This window comes from Sapajus apella, unplaced genomic scaffold, assembly GCF_009761245.1.
Source record: "Sapajus apella isolate SASKATOON/1434 unplaced genomic scaffold, GSC_monkey_1.0 scaffold72, whole genome shotgun sequence".
Taxonomy (NCBI): domain Eukaryota; kingdom Metazoa; phylum Chordata; class Mammalia; order Primates; family Cebidae; genus Sapajus; species Sapajus apella.
Window position 1 is genome coordinate 10697901 of NW_022437012.1, and position 21267 is coordinate 10719167.

The window sequence follows — 21267 nt, forward strand, 5'->3', positions numbered from 1 at the left end:
CCTGGGTTCAGGCAATTCTCCTGCCTCAGCCTCCTGAGTAGCTGGGATTACAGGCACGTGCCACCATGCCCAGCTAATTTTTTGTATTTTTAGTAGAGACGGGGTTTCACCATGTTGACCAGGATGGTCTCGATCTCTTGACCTCGTGATCCACTCGCCTCGGCCTCCCAAAGTGCTGGGATTACAGGCTTGAGCCACCGCGCCTGGCCAGGAGCATGTCTTTTTATTTATCTTTTTAAATCTCCTTCACTAATATTCTTGAGTTTTCTACTATCTTTTATTTTCATTGTATTTTAGAACTACTTATTATTTATGTAGAGAAAGACAACTGACTTTTTAATATTACCTTTGTGCTAGGCTATTTTAATCTATTCTATTTTGTTTTGAACACTTTTCAGCTGATTCTCAGTCTTCCAAATAAATAACATCAGCTGTAGAAAACGATAATTTTGTTTTTCTTGAAAACTTTTATCACTTTTAATAGAGATGGGGTCTCACTATGTTTACCAGGCTGGTATCAAACTCCTAGGCTCAAGTGACCCTCCTAACTCAGCCTCACGAAGTGCTGGGATTACAGGTGTGAGTCACTGTGCCTGTCTTTTTTTTTTTTTTTTCTTTTTTTAATTAAAAATTTTTTTTCCTGATGAAATTAGCCTCATATCCTCTTATTTTTCTTTTGAGTAACTGAACTGATCAGTCCTCCAGAGTAAAAGGTAAGCTCTGGTAATTGTTTTGGAATTGAAAGACACACATAAACATATATAAACATACATATGTAAAACTACACATACACATACATACCCTAAATTTATTCAAAACTGTAATCAAGGGTAAATGTTGGCCAGGCATGGTGGCTCATGGCTGTAATCCCAGCACTTTGGGCAGCCGAGGCAGGTGGATCATTTGAAGTCAGAAGTTCGAGACCAGCCTGGCCAACATGGTGAAACCCTATCTATACTAAACCCCCCCCCCCCCACACACACACACTAGCAGGGCATGGTGGTGCACACCTGTGGTACCAGCTACACTGAGGCTGAGGCAGTAGAGCTGCTTGAACCCGGGAGGCAGAGATTGCAGTGAGCCATGATTGTGCCACTGCACTCCAGCCTGGGCAACAGAGTGAGACTCCATCTCAAAAAAAAAAAAAAAAGTGGGGGAGTGGTAAATGCTATATTTTACCTAAGGACTTCCCAGTACATATAGAGATGATGCCGTTTCTCTTTGTCATTATTAATGTGGCAAATTACATTGATGTATTTCTTAATATTAAACATTCCTTGAATTCCTAATGTGAATGCCATTTGCATATAATCAATACATTAGGGTTTTAATGAGTTTCCAGATTCCATTAATCTATTAATATTGAGGATTTCTGCATTTATAGTCTCTTGTTTTCATTTTCTGTGCTGTCTTGTCTGATTTTGGTATCAGTGTTAGACTGACTTCATAGAAACAATTTTGAGTAAGTCTTTATATCTTTGTACTCTGGAGCCCTTTAAAAAGCATCAGAAAACCATGACCGTGTGGTTTTATTTAAAGGAATTATAAAAAAGAATGCATTGGGAAAAATAAATGAGAGACTCATACCACATACAAAGAGATTATTTTTGTAATATATAAAGGTTTTCAATATACTAAGGAAAAAGTCAGTACATTTAGTAAACAGAAGGGCAAATAGCACATGCAGACAACTGACAGAAAAAAAGTACAAATAACTCATACGTGTGAAAAAAAAATGCTCAAATGCATTTAATGACATAATGGGCAAATGTGAATTAAAGCTACTATCAGTTCACATTGGCAATAATGAAATAAGTTATATTTCATTATGTTGGAAAGGTATGGAAAAGAAACAATCTGACACATGGCTGGTGGGAATATAAAAAGCTATACTTTCTGTGGAGCATGATTTGGAAAAATCTAATAATATAAAAATGCACATGCCCTTTAAATTAGCAATATCACTTCTGTAACTTTATCTTAGATTTTTTCCCCCTATGCATATGGCATGAAATACTAAAATAGCTAACAATTATTGAGTACCCCCTATGTATGGTTACCATTCAAGCACTTTATAAATATTAGTTAATATACATCTCATAGGAACTCTCCAAGGCAGGCATAATAATTTGCCATTTTTTTTGAGCTGAAGAAACTGAGGTATGGGGAGGTAGTTACTTTTCTAAAATGAAGCATTTGGTAAGTGGTAGGTGTGAAAATAAATCACAGGTAGTCTAGTTCTAAATTTCCATGCTCTTGACAACTATAAAAAACTACCTCTCTACATGTGCAAAGATACTCATTGCTGCATTGCATGCATAGCTATATACCACAAATGTCCACTAAGAGTGGATGGCATAAATAAATTCTAAACGGTAGAATATATGCAGCATTTAAAATGAGTATCAGATTGGGTGTGGTGGCTCATGCCTGTAATCCCAGCACTTTGGGAGGCCGAGGCGGGCGGATCACCTGAGGTCAGGAGCTCGAGACCAGCCTGGCCAACATGGTGAAATCTCGTCTCCAGTAAAAACAACAAAAATTAGCCGGGTATGGTGGTACATGTCTGTAATCCCAGCTACTCGGGAGGCTGAGGCAGGAAAATTGCTTGAACACAGGAGGCAGAGGTTGCAGTGAGCCGAGATTGAGCCACTGCACTCCATTCAGCCTGAGCAATAGAGCAAGACTCTGTGTCAAAAAAATAAGAGAAAAGAAAATAAAATGAATATCAAAGCTCTTAACTGATATGGAAAGATCTACAACATATACTAGATGAAGAAAGTGAACTGCAGAATAATGCACAAATTGTGCTACATATGTTGAAATAAAATGAAATATTATATACATATAATCATACATCCTTGTTCACCCAAAGGGTATTTTCAAAAGGATTCAAAATAAAGTGCCAACATTGGTTATATGGGAAGGGAAATGGTTTGCTGAGAGACAAGAGTAGAAGAAACACCTTACTTTTTACTTTTGTATATTGTACATGTAAATCTAGCCAATAAAAATAAATAATTTCAACAATAAAAAGTAGAAAGTAAAAAATAAGAATAAAGGCAAACTTTGCCATTATCTATTACTTTTATTTATTTTACATATAGGTCATCCACCTATATGTATAATAATGCACCAATTATTTCATAGCTACCACTAATTGTAAAACACTGGGATAAAGAATGACTAATAAAGCAATGCTCACAGTTAATATGTGAGGAAAAAGTTTATGGAAAATAGTTTTGTCTTACCTGATGTGTGCATTACAATATCTTTTTGCATAGTCGGTCCATCTTCCAAATTTTTGTGGAAAGAGAGCTTCGATCTGCATGAAAAGCTATAATAAGAGAAGTGTTTTTAATATGTTGTAATATTTTCAAGTAAATTATTATTACAATAATAAAACCATTTAACAAAATAGTAGGAAGTATAAAAGAAAATCCAACTCTTTATTCCTCAAGTCCCCTCCCTTCTATTTATCAGGAATAACCATTGTCTGTTTTATAAATATACATTTACATATTTTTCTTTTTCCTTTTCTTTCTTTTTTTTTTTTTTGAGATGGAGTCTCGCTCTGACACCACACTGGAATGCAGTGGTCTCATCTTGGCTCACTGCAACCTCTGCCTCCCAGGTTCAAGTGATTCTCCTGCCTCAGCCTCCCAAGTAGCTGGGACTATAGGCATGCGACACCATGCCCAGCTAATTTTTGCATTTTTAGTAGAGACAGGATTTCACTATGTTGGTCAGGCTGGTCTCAAACTCCTGAACTCATGATGCGCCCACCTTGGTCTCCCAAAGAGCTGGAATTACAGGCGTAAGCCTGGCGCATTTATACATTTTTCTATGCGGATATAAGCATATGTTTATGCTTTTATACACATATATACTAGATGAAGAAAGCAAACTGCAGAATAATACATAGTCACACAACTAGAATTTTGTCCCATAACACGTCTCAGATACTTTTAAAATCAGATATATCTATTTTTAGTTTTAAATACCTATAAAAGCAATATAATAACAATGCACTATTTAAAAACTAAATAGCTACCCATTATTATTATGTAGATGTATTGTAAAATATTTAAACAGACTCCTGATATTGGACATATAGGCTATTTCTAGGTTTTAGGCAGTTACTAATATTAATAACTTCATATAATTGTGTGCATATATATGTGAATATATGGGTGTAGTATATATATTTATATTTATATCTATTAATCATCTATCTATCCATCCATCCATTTGTATTTCTATTAGAGGTGATGTAGTATGTATATTTAGAAATGAAATAGTTGATTTTTAAGGTATATGCTTTTTAAAAGTTTGATAATGTTACCATGTTGCCCAGTAAGAAGACTGTCCCAATTTACACTCCCATCAATAGTATCATGCAATCTTCTCATTTTTTACAACTCTGGTAGGCTGTACACAGTACTGTCTCATTGTTATTTTAATATACTTTTAAAAACCAACAGTTTTATTGTGATATAGAATTCATATACCAAACTTTTAAAAAACAGAATTCAGTGGCTTTCAATAGATTCACATAGTTGTGCACCAAACATCATTATCTAATTCTGTAATACTTTAATCACCCCCCAAAAAAGCTCCATACCCAGATTCACATAGTTGTGCACCATTCATTACTATCTAATTCTGTAATATTTTTATCACCCCCCCCCAAAAAAGCCCCATACCCATTAGTAGTCACGACTAGTTCTCCTTGCTTCCGATCCTGGCCAACTACTAATCCACTTTCTGTCTCTATGAATTTGCCTATTCTGGGCATTTCATATAAATAGACTCATACATTATGTAGCCTTTTGTATCTGGATTATTTCACCCAGAATACTGCTTTCAAAGTTAATTCACGTTGTAGCATGTATAGTATTTCATTCCTCGTTATGGCTAAATAATATTCCATTGTATGGTTATATCATATTTGTTTATATATTCACCAACTGATGAACATTTTACTTGTTTCCACTTTTTGAAATATCATGAATAATGCTACTATGTAACCTTGCACATGAGTATGTAATTTTTGGTGAGAATTTGTTTTTAGTTTTCTTGGGTATATACCTAAGAATGAAATTGTTGGGTCATACAGTAACGTTTTAAGTAACTTACATTTTTCTAAAGTGAATTCAGTGTTTTATATCCATTTAATATGACAACATATTCAGAAATAACCAATGGACCAAAGAAGAAATCACAAAGGAAATTAGAAAACACTTTGAGATAAGGAAAACTGAGAACACAACATACCAAAGCACGAGTTGCAGCAAAAATAGTGCTTAGAAGGAAATGAGTAGGTGCATATTCCTATGTTAAACAAGAAGAACTCAAATCAATAACCTAATTTTCCACCTTAACACACTGAAAGAGGAACATCAAACAACCCACAGCAAAAGAAGGTCACAATAAAGATTAGAGTGGAAACAGGCCAGCAGCAGTGGCTCAAACCTATAATCCCAGCTCTTTGGGAGGCTAAGATGGGCGAATCACTTGAGGCCAGGAGTTCCAGGCCAGCTTGGCCAACATGGTGAAATCCTGTCTCTACCAAAAATACGAAAATGTGATGAACATGGTAGCACATGCCTGTAATCCCAGCTACTGGGAAGGCTGTGGCAGGAGAATTGCTTGAACTTGAGAGGTGGTGATTACTGTCAGCCAAGATCATGACACTGCACTCCAGCCTGGGTGACAGAGCAAGACTCCATCTCAAAAAAAGAAAGATTAGAATGGAAATAAATGAAATAGAAAACAAAAACAATACAGTAAATCAATGAAACCAAAAATTGATTCTTGGAAAAATCAACATTACTGATAAAACTTTAGCTAGGCCAACCATGAAAACAAGAGAAAAGACTCAAAGACTCAAATTACTCAAATCAGGAATGAAAGAGGGGACAATACAACCACTTCACAGAAACACAAATAATAATAAGGGAATACTTTGAACAGCTGTTTGCCAACAAATTAGATAACTCAGATGAAATCATCAAATTCCTAGAAAGACACAAAGTACTAAAACTGACTCAAGAAAAAAAAAAAAAAACAATTTGAATAGATATGTACTCAGTGAAGAGATTGAATTAGTAGAGTAGTGCCCCCTTATCTACAGGGGACATGTACCAAAGACCCCCAGTGGGTCCCTGAAACCACAGATAGTACCCAACCCTAAATATACTATGCTTTTTCTTATACTGTACATACATACCTATTATAAAGTTTAATTTAATTGACAAATTAGGCACAGAAAGATATTAATAATGGATAATAAAATACAACTATCATAAAAATGTAACAAAAGTCATATGAATGTGGTCTCTCTGTCTCTCTCTCTCAAAATATCTTATACTATCCTCAGCTATTTTTAGACTATAGTTGACCAGGGTAACTGAAACCACGGAAAGCGAAACTGTGGATAAAGGGAGACTACTGTAATAAAAAAACTACCCACAAAGAAAAGCCCAGGCCAACATAGCTTCACCACTGAATTCTAGCAACCTTTTTTTTTTTTTAAAGTAACGTTAATGTTTCACAGACCCTTCCAAAGAAAGAAACACTTTCCAAGTCATTATATGAGGCCAGTCTTAACTTGATACCCAAACCACACAAATACATCATGAGAAAAGAAAAATACAGGCCAATATCTCTTATGAATGTAGAAATAATAATCATCAACATAATATTAATTAGCAAACTAAATCCAGCAAGCAACATGTATAAAAGATTATATAGCATGACCAAGTGAGACTTACTGCAGAAATGCAGGGTTATTTTAACATTCCAAAATTAATTACTGTAATATACTGTAACAACGGAATAAAGGACAAAAAAAACACATGAATATACCCATTGATGCAGAAAAAGCATGGGATGAAATTCCATATCTATTCATGATTAAGTAATCAATATACCAAAAATAGAAAGGAACTTCCTCAATCTGATAAAGAAAATCTAGGAAAATCCCACAAGTAGCATTATACTTAAAAGTGAAAGGCTGAATGCTTTCCCACTAAGATGAAGAACAAAAAAAGGATGCCCATTCTTGCCATTCCAATTCAACATGGTTCTAGGGCGAACAGGTAAGAAAACAAAATACGGCCAGGCGCAGTGGCTCACGCCTGTAATCTCAACACTTTGGGAGGCTGAGGTGGGTGGATCACGAGGTCAGGAGTTCGAGACTAGCTTGGCCAATATGGTGGAAGCTCATCTCTACTAAAAGTACAAAAATTAGCTGGGTGTGGTGGTGGGCATCTATAATCCCAGCTACTGGAAGGCTGAGGCAGGAGAATCGCTTGTACCAGGGAGGCAGAGGTTGCAGTAAGCCGAGATCTTGCCATTGCACTTCAGCCTGGGCGACAGAGGGAGACTCCATCTCAAAACACAAACAAACAAAAAACCAAAATAAAGGTCATCAAGAGTAAAAAAGGAAGAAGTAAAATTGTTTCTATTTGCAGGTGACATAATCCTATATACAGAAAATCCTAAGGAATTCACTAACATAGTATTAAAGCTAACAATTGTATTCAGCAAGTTTGCAAGATACATAATAAATGCACAAAAACCAACTGTATTTCTACAGTTTGCAATAAACAATGTAAAATGAAATTAAGAAAATTCCACTTAAAAAGCATAAAAAAATAAAATACCGAGGAATGAATTTAATAAAAAAAGCATAATACTTATACTGTGAAAACTAATACTTATACTGTGAAAACTATCAAGTACCACTGGAAAAAAATTAAAGACCTAAAAAAAACAGAAAGATAGCTCATATTCATGGATTGGAAGACTTAATACTGTTAAGATGGCAATAGTCCCAAAGCAATCTATGAATTCAACACAATACATACAAAAATTTGAGCTTGATTCTTTGCAAAAATTAACAAGCTGATAAAACAATTCATCTAGAAATTTAAGGGATTCATAATTATCCAAACTAATCTTGAAAAAGAAAAACCAAAACCACATTGAGATATCATCTCACTCCAGTTAGAATGATGATCATTAAAAAATGAGGAGACAACAGATGCTGGAGAGGATGTGGAGAAATAGGAACACTTTTACATTGTTAGTGGGAGTGTAAATTAGTTCAACCATTATGGAAGACAGTGTGGCAATTCCTCAAGGATTTAGAAATAGAAATTCCATTTGACCCAGCAATCCAATTACTGGGTATATGCCCAAAGGATTATAAATCATTCTATTATAAAGACACATGCACACGTATGCTCACTGAGGCACTGTTCAGCATAGCAAAGACCTGGAAGCAACCCAAATGCCCATCAATGAGACAGTGGGGAAAGACAATGTGGCACATATATACCATGGAATATTATGCAGCCATAAAAATGCTGAGTCGTGTCCTTTGCAGGGACATAGATGAATCTGGAAACCATTATTTTCAGCAAAATGACACAAGAACAGAAAACCAAATACTGCATGTTCTCGTTCAGAGGTGGGTATTGAACAATGATAACACATGAGCACAGGGAGGGGAACATCACACACTGGTGTCTGTTGGGGGTGGGTAGGTTTGGGAAAGATAACATGGGGAGAAATGCCAGATATAGGTGATGGGGGGACGGAGGCAGCAAACCATCTTGCCATGTATATACCTATGCAACAATCCTGCATGACCTGCACATGTACCCCAGAAGCTAAAGTACAATAAAAATAAATAAATAATTAATTTTAAAAAAAGGGAAGAAAAACAAGGTCGAGTGCAGTGGCTCATGTCTGCAATCCCAGCACTTTGGGAGGCCAAGGTGGGCAGATCACCTGAGGTCAGGAGTTCAAGACGAACCTGGCCAACATGGTAAACCCCATCTCTACTAAAAATACAATAATTAGCTGGGCATGGTGGCATACGCTTGTAATCCTAGCTACTAGGGAGGTTGAAGCAGGAAAATTGCTTGGACCTGAGGTTGCAGTGAGCTGAGATTGTGCCACTGCACTCTAGCCTGGGCAACAGAAAGAGACTCTGACTCTAAAAAGAAAAAAAAAAAAAAGAAAGAAAAACAAAATTAGAGAACTCATACTTCCTTATTTCAAAACTCCTAAGTTAGAATTTGTATTTTTATATTCCTTTTCTTAAAAAAATCCCAAACATTGCAACAGCTGGGGCTGCATTATAAAAAGAAATAATAAAATGAACAAATAAAAAATAAAAAATCCCAAACACAAATTGCACAATCATCAGGACCCACAAAATTGGGATTTACCCTTGCAATGAATAGCGGCTACCATAGGTGAGGGGTGAAAAGTACTAATGTGGTAAGAGTGAGCTGTAAGAGCCACTGTTGTATTGTCAATGTTCTATATCTTATGCTTGATAATAAGCAGATGAGTATTCACTGTATTATTATCATTCAAGATGTATCTTTTGCTTGCCTGCCTGCCTGCTGCCTGTGTGCCTGCCTGCCTCCCTCCCTCCCTCCCTCCCTCCTGCTTTCTTACTTTCTTTCACGGAGTCTCACTCTGTAGCCCAGGCTGGAGTGCAATGGCTAGTGCAATAGTGAGATCTTGGCTCACTGCAACCTCCGCCTCCTGGGTTCCAGTGATTCTCCTGCCTCAACCTCCTGAATAGCTGGAACTACAGGCCCCGGCCACCATGCCTGGCTAATTTTTGTATTTTTAGTAGAGATGGGGTTTCACCATGTTGGCCAGGCTGGTCTTGAACTCCTGGCCTCAAGTGATCTGCTCACCTTGGCTTCCCAAAGTGCTGGGATTACAGGCATGAGCTACTGCATCCAGCATACTAGCTTGAAGAATACATTTTACAATGTCTTTTTAAAGGATATAATCAAGGCTGGGCACGGTGGCTCATGCCTGTAATCTCAGCACTTTGGGAGGCTGAGGCAGGTGGATCACCTGAGGTTGGGAGTTTGAGTCCAGCCTAACTAACATGGTGAAACCCCGTCTCTACTAAAAATACAGAATTAGCCAGTCATGGTGGCGCAAGGCTGTAATCCCAGCTAACTAGGGAGGCTGAGGCAAGAGAATCGCTTGAACCTGGGAAGTGGGGGTTGAGGTGAGCTGAGATTGTGCTATTGCACTCCAGCCTGGACAAGAGTGAAACTCTGTCCCCCACCCGCAAAAAGAATATAATCACCCCTATCATTCAATGACATAATTTTGGGACATATGTAAATTACTTGGGGCTACTCTCCCCCACTGTCAGTTGGTATCCAAGAGTAAAAACTGTAAAAGGTAAAATTTATCATCACTGTCTATGTACTATTATATGTTTCTCACAAGATTTCCAGGACAGAATTGAAAAGCAGAGCTAAGGTAATACTGTTAGACAGGTAATGATAATTAATAGCTGTCACCCAGGCTTGGCTCAAAAATTAATATAAGACTGGCTACCACATGTTGAGTGTTACAAGGCACATGGTGAGGTACTTTCTTTTTTTTTTTTTGAGACGGAGTTTCACTCGTGTTACCCAGGCTGGAGTGCAATGGCGCGATCTCGGCTCACCGCAACCTCCACCCCCTGGGTTCAGGCAATTCTCCTGCCTCAGCCTCCTGAGTAGCTGGGATTACAGGCATGCACCACCATGCCCAGCTAATTTTTTGTATTTTTTTAGTAGAGACGGGGTTTCACCATGTTGACCAGGACGGTCTCGATCTCTTGACCTCGTGATCCACCTGCCTCGGCCTCCCAAAGTGCTGGGATTACAGGCTTGAGCCACCGCGCCCGGCCGGTGAGGTACTTTCAAAGCAGTACTACCTTTAATTCTCCCAGCAACCCTACAAGACAACCCATGTTTTTTCTATGATTTAGTGTTCATTAGTAAGCAGGGCTTCCTTAAGGAACACTAAACCTTACCCATGTTTCTTCCATCATGTCTTCTTCCTAACCCTTTAACCACTCCATGTACTATTCACCTCTTAGAATAGCAAAAGCTAAATGGGATATCCAATGCCTGCCTTATTCTTTCATTCTAACCACATACCTTATCAGGTCTGCACATAAACTTTAGCTTCTCTTTACTTTCCCAAATGTGAATCTTTAAGTGAAAGAACAGACAGAAGTTCTGCAATGTGGTATAAAAGAAATAAGGTAGATTCAATCCCGATCCTAAGAAGCTTATAATGTAAAATAGACAGGATAAATGAAGATTAAGACCACAGGAACACATTGTAAAGAATATTAGAAAGTTGTACTAAATATGGAAGCCTTATCATAAAGGCAAAAGCTATTTTTTATACATACCTACAAGCTTGGCTAAGGTTTAAATGTAAATAGATTAAAATAGCCATAATAAAACATACGCACTATCTAGGAATTCCCAATGTACTCCTCTAGCAGTTAAGGCAAATTTGAAATTAAAAATTGCAAAACAGGTCATTAATAACCCCGTGCCTCCTTTCTCCTTTTAAGTTCAAAATATAAGGACTGTCATACCTCTTCAGGCCTTCCTAAAGCTGGTGTTCCTGTAAGAAGAATGGCTCGTCTGGCTTTCTGTACTACTGGCAATAAAATCTTGCTGCGAGTTGCATTTCTGGACTTCATGTAGTGTGATTCATCCACTATAACTACTTTGAACTTCTGATTATTCAGTGCATCTATCAAAGTCTCTGCATCTGTGGTTAAGAGACCATAACCCAGAACTGTCACTTTACTGGTCGATATTCTCCTAGAAAAGAAAATACATGTACTTAAAAAAATCACAGTAACATTATTATAAACAATACAGCTCTCTTGGGGAAAAAATACAGAGAAGAAAGAAGAATAGAGGAAAAATAAAAGGAGGTGGTACTACTACTGAAACTCTTAAGATTTTACAGTTCTTAAATATAATAAACCAGGATCCAAAATTTACAGTTTTGGTTAACCAAGACCAAAATTTTAGTCAAATGATCTTTGAAAGATTTTGACATCCAGCAAGCCACATTACTTTCTGACAATATCTGCTTCTAGGCACCTAGGATCGTGCATAAAATGGATACTTAAATATTTATTAGTTGACTCTTCAATGAAACCTTCACACAAACAGGAGTTTTTCAATCCAGATGCTACTTGTATTTTGAGCAGGACTAAGTGAAACTCTGCGATGCACTGAATAGCCCCTCCTGCTCAAAATACAAGTAGCAGAACAGACCTACAGGGCTGTTCAGTGCACTGCAGAGCTTTGCTTCCGGGTCGTCCCCATCAAAGACCAGTGGCGTCCTAGTCACTGTGACAACAGAAAGTTTCCTGGAACTGAGGTGATGAAGTATGAAGTGTGGTTAGAAGAGGCAGGTACCACCTCATATTGAGAACCACTAAGCTAAAATGATTCCTGATCTTTAGATCTCTATAATACATACATCTGTAATGTTCTTTATCTTACTGTCATTAAATGATTCATTTTCATATTTATGTCCCTTACCACATCATGATACTGGTAAGGGCAGGGAACGTGTCTTATTCATCTTTGTATACACAGTGCTATGATCCCAAAGAAAGTTTGTATAATGAAATAATTAGACAAATTCATTAATACTAAGACATATCACTTTTGCATTTTCTATATCACAAAAAAAAAAAACCAAAAAACCAAAAACAATAATACAGTACAGAGTCAGTCTTCTGCAATTCTCTGTCCTCTCACAGAAAAGGTAGAGCTCCTAAGCAGCCACAGCTACTATGGCAACTGCATTATAAGCCCTGAATAAATCTACTTAATACAGAGACCTATGATTTTCTCACTGTATTCAAACACCAGAAGAGCCTGAAGAAGAAAAGTACAGGGTTAACATTAATTACTAACTTAGGTATACTGAGAGCAACATATAGGAGACAATGGCTTCAAAGGCCACTGTAGCAAGCAGTCTGTAGCTTCTGTCCTACCATATCTTGACTAGTGAGCAGTCCAGGAATAACTGATATAAACCAGAAGGAAAGTATATGTATTTGTGGTAAAGACACTAGTATATACTTAAAACTGCTTCTTTAAGTACCTGGAAGGCATTATATAATTTTTCTGTCCTTAACTAACATCCCTCAGGAAACATACTTTGGGGCTGTAGTCCTATCTAACATACCCCAAACACTATTCAAATAAAAATATTATGCACCATTTAACTGCATGAGTGTATTTTCCTTTTTGAGATGGTGTCTCGCTCTGACACGAGGCTGGAGTGCAGTGGCACAATGTCGGCTCACTGGAACCTCTGCCTCCCGGTTCAAGCGATTCTTCCGCCTCAGCCTCCAGAGTAGCTGGAACTACAAGCGCCCACCACCATGCCCGGATAATTTTTGTACTTTTTTTTTTCAGTAGAGATGCGGTTTCACTATGTTGGTCAGGATGGTCTCGATCTCTTGACCTCGTGATCCGCTCACCTAAGCCTCCCAAAGTGCTGGGATTACAGGTATGAGCCACCCCGCCAGGCAGTTTTTTCTTTTTGGTTTTTTTTTTTTTTTTTTTTTTGAGACAGAGTTTGGCTCTTGTTGCCTAGGCTAGAGTGCAATGGCGTGATCTTGGCTCACTGCCACCTCTGCCTCTGGGGTTCAAGCGATTCTACTGCGTCAGCCTGCCAAATAGCTGGAATTAAAGGCATGTGCCACCACGCCCAACTAATTTTGTATTTTTAGTAAAGACAGGGTTCCTCCATGTTGGTCAGGGTGAAGAGTGTATTTTCAAAACAATATAAAAACTAGATGCCCTAGTGCTATAAAAGATGATAGAGGCCGGGCGCGGAGGCTTACGCCTGTAATCCCAGCACTTTGGGAGGCCGAGGCGGGCGGATTACAAGGTCAAGAGATTGAGACCATCCCGGCCAACATGGTGAAACCCCATCTCTACTAAAAATACAAAAATTAGTTGGGCGTCATAGGACGCGTCTGTAATCTCAGCCACTTAAGCGGCTGAGATGAAAGAATCGCTTGAACCTGGGAGGCAGAGGCTGCAGTAAGCCAGGCTCGGCCACTACACTCCAGCCTGGCAAGAGAGACTCCATCCCAAAAAAAAAAAAAAAATAGAAAAAAAGATGATAGAATAGTCATTTTAAGAAAATTTAAATGTAAACATTTAATTTTTTTTTCTTTTTTAATGTAAACATTTAAATAGGGTATATCAGCCAGGTGTGGTGGCTCACGCCTGTAATGCCAGAACTTGGGGAGGTCGAGATGAGTGGATCACCTGGGGTCAGGAGTTTGAGATCAGCCTGACCAATATGGTGAAACCCCATCTCTACTAAAAATAAAAAAAGTCAGCCTCCTACCTCAGCCTCCCTAGTAGCTGGGATTACAGGTGGTAGTGCATGTAATCCCAGCTATTAGGGAAGTTGAGGTAGGAGAATCCCTTGAACCCAGGAGGTGGAGATTGCAGTGAGCTGACATGGTGCCACTGCTTTCCAGCCTGGGTGACAGAGTGAGACTCTGTCTCAAAAACAACAACAACAAAAAAAGAAAAAAACAAGAAAAAAATTAAATAAAATAAATTAAGGTATATCTAACAGATGATGGTTATGGGGGCCTTAAAAAATTCTACATTCTCATTAAAAAATCAGGAGACAACAGATGCTGGAGAGGATGTGGGGAAATAGGAACACTTTTACACTGATGGTGGGAGTGTAAATTAGTGCAACCATTGCGGAAGACAATGTGGCGATTCCTCAAGGACCTAGAAATATAAATACCATTTGACTCAGAAATCCCATCACTGGGTATATATCCAAAAAATTATAAATTGCTCTATTATAAAGACACATGCACATGTATGTTCACTGCAGCACTATTTACAATAGCAAAGACTTGGAACCAACCCAAATGTCCATCAATGATAGACTGGATAAAGCAAATGTGGCACATATACACCATGGAATACTATGCAGCCATAAAAACGATGAGTTCGTGTCCTTCATAGGGACACGGATGAATCTGAAAACCATCATTCTCAGCAAACTGACACAAGACCAGAAAACCAAACACCACATGTTCTCACTCACAGGAAGATGTTGAACAATGAGAATACGTGGACACAGAGAGGGGAGCATCACACACTGAGGTCAGTTGCTGGGGGACTAGGGGAGGGATGGTGGGGCATGGGGAGGGATAACATGGGGAGAAATACCAGATATAGGTGATGGGGGGATGAAGGCAGCAAACCACCTTGCCATGTATGTACCTATGCAACAATCCTGCATGATCTGCACATATACCCCAGAACCTAAAAGTACAATAATAATAAAAAAAAAAGAATACTATTTACAATAGCGCCCCCCCCAAAAAAAATCTACATTCTCCAAATTTGTAAGTCTTTTTAACTTTATGCAGTTTTATTGGAAAGCAGCTTTATTTATAATCATTAGGATAAGATAGAAGTTTTTCTATTTTAACCACGTAAATAGTGTACAGATTTTCTTGGGCTCATAAAGACATATTCCACTGAATCAGCATTTCAAGGTTGAAAGTGAAAAGGCCCTCCATACATTTTGTTTTTTCTTCCACATTCATAAGACAACTTTATTTTTACAAATAACTTTTATGTTAACAGTTTCAGAGAATACAATACAGTACAATAATACCAAAATTTAAAAATCTAAGTATTAACAGATATTTATTTCAGTAGCTGTAGGGCTTTTTATTTAAGGCTCAGAAATAGATAACTCTGAACCTCCAGAAACATAATTTGTATGAATCATCTTACCATTCCATGTAACAACTTATCAATATTCAAATTGATTGTCTTATTCTAATGGCTAGAAAGCAAAATGAGGAAAAACAATACACTGTAACATATTTTTAGAGTGAGAGTTTCAAATAAACACAAGGCAAATACTTTCAACATAGAAAATATTAAAATTATAATAAGGAAAATCAAACTAGTTAGTTTATACACAAAACTTGCATATTAATTAACAAATTTGAAAGCAAAATCTACTATAGTTGCTGATAATAAAAGGTCACAAAGCTTCAAGTTAATCAATGAAAAGTTGTGAGATTTATTCTTGAACCTTAAGATAGTTTCAAATATATTTAAGGTACTTATAAAATAGATATATTACACATATCTTTAAAAGTATACATATTTTACATTTACTTTAAAAATACACCATAAAGTAACTTAGAAATAAAATATACTGTTGGGTTTTAGATGACTCATATTTTAAAATATAAAATAAATTCTCCACACTACTTACTCTACTTAGTTCTAAATTATAATCTATAGGTGATATTGCATTCTAAAACATGGATATATACCAGGTACGTACAAGGAAGACTTTTTTTCTTAAAGATCAAAAAATTGTTCTTACCTAACATCAGCTTTATTCTGAATAACATGGATTTCTTCTGGACTTAGCTCTGGGATCCATTTCTCGACTTCTTCTGTCCAAGGGTACCTCAGAGATGAAGGGACCACTATTAACAGAGGCCATTCCTCTTTATAGAAGTAAGCAACTGCAATTGCCTGGATTGTCTTTCCTAGACCCATCTAAGTTAAAAAATAAATAAATGCCAATTAATAATAAAGACTAAAATATTTTAAAATAAAAATTTATCAAATATTTAAGAGTATTATTAGCTGGGTGCAATGGCTCATGGTGGTAATCCCAGCACTTTGGGAGGCTGACATAGGTGGATTGCTTGAGCCCAGGAGTTCAAGACCAGCCTGGCCAACATGATGAAACCCTGTCTCTATAAAAAAAAAAAAAAGTACAAAAAATTAGCTGGGTGTGCTGGCATGCACCTGTAGTTCCAGCTACTCACGAGGCTGAGGCAGGAAGATTGCTTGAACCCAGGGAGTTGAGGTTACCTTGAGCGGAGACTGAACCACTACACTCCAGCCTGGGTGACAAAGCAAGACTGTCTAACAAAAAAAGTATTATTATCAAAATAATTTTCCAAAGTAAAATCACTTGAATTACATAGTTAATAAAAAGTTTGGGGTTGTAAGGACCTGTAAAATTCATTAAGCAAATCATATTATATTCAAACTACTCATGATTGAACTTAAAGAGACAAAATAACTCTTAAGGTTAAATATTAGTTGATTTCATATAATTAGTTTTATAAAATATATGTAACCGTTTATAGTGTCTCCTCTTAGACAATAGTAAATGTCTTAACAGCACAAAACAATGCTATTTCAAAACTAGAATAAGCCCTGAATAATGCACGTTTTACAAAACAGACATAGAGAAGTTAAATTATTTAAATCACAGTTAGCTGATGCAAAACTAGTATGAGATCCAGGTCTCAGGTGTCTTCCCACTTGACTTGTATCCACACTGTCACACTGCCTGACTTTTAAGCTGTTCTAATTTAAAAAGTACTCACTTAGTGAATATTTATAGTGTTTTTGTTCAAAATATCCAGAAACTGGATACAGCAAAAATGTGATTCACCCATGCATGAATAATCAAATGACATCATATTCATACAATGGAATACTATTCGGCAATAAAAAAAAGAACTCACTCATGCTCTATACAACATGCATAGATCTAAAATGCATTTTGGTAAGGGAAAGAAGCCAGATTCAAAATCTATATACTATATTATTTCATTTATATGTCTTATTCTGGAAAAGGTAAAACAAAAGGGAGCCATAGCAGATCATTGGTTGCCAGGGGCTGGAGGTGGGGGAGAGAAATAGCATGAGAACTTTTGGGAATGGAGTTGGTCCATACCTTGATGTTAGTGGCTGTTACATAACTGTATGGATTCTTGAGAACTCATAGAATTGTACACTAAAAATGGGTGAATTTACTTACAAGTGTGAATTATACCTCAATAATTCTTCCTTTTTAGTAGTTACTAAGGCAAACAATGGGAAAGAAGGACTAAAGACAGACCCTGTTTACCAGACTATACAAAGATTAAAAAAAATGCAGAAACAGAAAACAATGAGTTTAAAAATCAATTTTAAATGCTGAGCAAAACTAAAGAAAAGAGAAAAGAGCAGATTTTGGACTTCTAGCAAGTTTCCATTGAGGAAGCCTTATTTTATGTATTTTAACTGCTCCTATTAACAACAAAAAAAGCAATCTTAGAATAATTCATGCGAAGTTACATTTATACATTGGTGGGTTGATGACTAGTATGTTTCCCTGTCTTCAAAATATAAATAAATAAATAGCATACTGAAATACTATGTTCTGTTATTTATTACTGTTAAGGGGGTATATATTTAGCAGAACTATTTCCTTGTTTTTGTAGATTGTTGGTGTTCTTTCCAATAGAGTATTTTAGATGGTACATGTGAAGATTATTTGTTCTTAGAATAGTGTGTGTATATTTCAATCTTGTCTTCTTTTCTCATAAGAGACAAGGAACAGAGAACAAACCATATGGGTATGCATACAGCCCTGATCTTCTCCTTACTCAAGACAGAAGAGTCCACGCTTTGGGAACTGTGCTGTCACACTTTCCTGATGGTTGGCTGGTCCTTGTGTGCAGGAGCAGGCTTTATCCTGAAGGGAATGCACTGGGATCAGGGGAAGGTAGAAAGGAGATGGGCCTTAGAGAGCAGCAGGATGAGAGAAAAAAAACTTATTTATCTAAAGGCAAGGCACTGAGTTGGGGACGGTGGCAGAACTCAAATAGCGCTGTAGTCCAAAGCGTGGCTTGGAGATGCCCACATTGGGACTAGAAAAAGCAAATCAGGGAGAAGGCTCTAGAATGGTCTGAGAGGCTGGATATAAGCAAATATATGCCCCTTTTTCTTTATTTTTTTTTCCTAGACATGGGCCTTTCTATGTTACTCAGGCTGGCTTCAAATTCCTGGGCCAACCAACCCTCTGGTTTCAGCCTCCGGAGTACCTAGGATTACAGGTGCATGCCACTGTGCCCCACTTGAGCAAATGTGCTTTAAGAGTAGCCATTTCTAGTGGCAGTTAAATGTTATGCTTTTAATGTGGTATTTTTATCCTCCTCCAGTCTCTAGTAAAGTTTTATTCAAAGTTACAGAAATGGAATAAAATGTCATCACCTGATAAATCTGAGTAAAGGATATATGGGTGCTCTTCGTATTATTCATGTTCTTGAAACTCTTCTGTAAGTATAAAATAACTTACAAATAAAAAGCTAAAAAACAAAAAGTTACAGCTCTACAGGCTGTTCTATCCTTCAAAAACAGTAGACAAAAAGAAACGATAGTAATCTATAGCAGATAATGCCAAAAGAAGAAACATTTCTAAATACTTATTCATTTATTTCAGACAGGATCTTGCACTGTTGCCCAGGCTGAAGTGCAGTGGCATGATCATAGCTCACTGAAATCTCACACTCCTGGCTCAAGCGATCTTTCTGCCTCAGCCTCCCAAGTAGCTGGAACTATAGGCATGCATCACCTCGCCCAGCTCAGATTTAATCTTAAAGAGTCACAAGACAGTAAAAAATGAGATACTTAACTATAATGGGAACTGCTCACATGCATATGTATTATTCATTTAAGCAGTACCATTCCTCAGGTAAAATATGAATAAATAAAAGGTCAGGACAGCATAATATAGACTGATAATCCTGAACAGTTCAAAGTAAATTTTCCATAATTTTTGTACCTTTTAAATCTGTTTTGTAAAATTAAAACCAAATTAACAAACTGAATCAAGATTCTAGTCATTTTCTCCACTTGTATCATAGGATCAGTGCCTCAGCAATTTCATAAAATTGAGAGACCAACACAGCATGAAGAACATAACTGTAAATGCTTGGGGGTGGGAGAAAGAAAGAAAAGGAAAGGACGAAAAGAAATGGAGGGAAAAAGTCCAATCTCCTAGTTATGCTCTAAGTCTTTACAGTCTATTATACTTAGGTATCATTTAGATACTAGTTAAAAATTCAGACTTCAGGGCAACAACTCAAATTCTGATTCAATAGAAATGGACTTTTAAAATAAAAATCTGTTTGGGAGGCTGAGAAGTGAGGATTATCTGAGGCCAGGAGTTCTGAAATCAGCCTGGGCAATAGAGTGAGACTCCATTTCCGCAAAAAATAAAAAAATTCACTGATGTGCTGATGTGTGCCTGTAGTCCTAGCTAGTGGGGAGGCTGAGGTAGGAGGATTGCTTGAGGCCAGGACACCGCACTTCAGCCTGAAAGAGCAAGACTTCGTCTCTAAAAATAATGAAGAAACAAAGAAACAGGGAGAAAGGAAGAGAGGGAGGGAGGGAGAGAGGAAGGGAGGAAGGTAGGCAGGCAGGCAGACAGGCAGGCAGGCAGGCAGTCCCTAAAATGATTCTTATGTGGATGGTTCTCGGGTTGTGTTTTGAGAATAACTACTATAATGATTAAACTCTGGAAAAAAAAATCTTAGAGAGCTTTGCCTAATTTTTGGCCATTTTCTCATCAGGAGAAACAAAAGATAAAACCATGAAAAACACTTCCATGATTTTATTCTTAAACTTTTAAATCATTTCTGGAGTATCTTGTTCCCTGACTTACCTTTAATGACAATTCCAAGGCAGTATAAACATAGTGCTTTCTACCCTGCTAAATAGTATGTAGAATAAATTTATCTAAAACAGAATTTGGGCCTGAGCACAGTGGCTCACGCCTGTAATCCTAGCACTTTGGGAGGCCAAGATCACTTGACGTCAGGGGTTCAAGACCAGCCTGGCCAACATGGTGAAACCCAACTCTACCAAAAATACAAAAATTAGGCCAGGTGTGGTGGCTCATGCCTGTAATCCTAGCTACTTGGGAGGCTGAGGCAGGAGAAATTGCTTAAGCCAGGGGGCAAAGGTTGCAGTGAGCTGAGATTGCACCACTGCACTCCAGCCTAGGCTGTGACAGAGTGAGACCCTGTTTCAAAAAAAAAAAAAGAAAGAAAAGAAAAAGAAAACTACAAATACAAAGATTAGCCAGGTGTGGTGGTGAGTGCCTATAATTCCAGCTACTCAAGAGGCTGAGGCAGGAGAATTGCTTGAACTCAGGAGGCTGCAGTTGCAGTGAGCTAAGATTGCACCACTTCACTCTAGCCTAAGTAACAGAGCAAGATTGTCTCAAAAAAACAAAATTTGGCTTCTTACTTAACAATCTACTTGAATCAGCTGGCAATTTAATAGAAAAAGACTAATTTCAGAAGTTTAATAAAGCTCTGAAAGGGAATCTAATTTGCACCTTGCTTTGATTATATATCTTAGGTAATCAATTAAAGTGCTATATATAAACCTCAATGATCAACCTTAACTGTTTAACAAATTGGAAGAACAATAACGTGCATCACTAAAATTTCTAGATGTAATGAACACAGTGAAACTAAATATAATACATTCTTTAAAAAAGAATATATGAAAAATCCTAAATTTT

At 37.2% G+C, this 21267-nt stretch overlaps 1 protein-coding gene across 8 annotated transcripts in view; it reads right to left on the reverse strand.

Moving 5' to 3' along the window:
- The window catches only part of ZRANB3 (zinc finger RANBP2-type containing 3), a 286620-nt gene that overhangs the window by 134409 nt on the left and 130944 nt on the right, over window positions 1–21267 (reverse strand). For 7 of the 8 annotated variants that reach the window (XM_032250718.1, XM_032250720.1, XM_032250721.1 and 4 more), the window contains 3 exons: window positions 16270–16448; window positions 11435–11666; window positions 3252–3337 (listed from right to left, as the gene is read on the reverse strand). In XM_032250718.1, coding sequence (XP_032106609.1) covers window positions 3252–3337; window positions 11435–11666; window positions 16270–16448 — 497 coding nt within the window. Of the gene's footprint in view, window positions 1–3251; window positions 3338–11434; window positions 11667–16269; window positions 16449–18340; window positions 19186–21267 lie in introns of those variants that run through there. The other variant, XM_032250723.1, reaches the window with a different exon arrangement.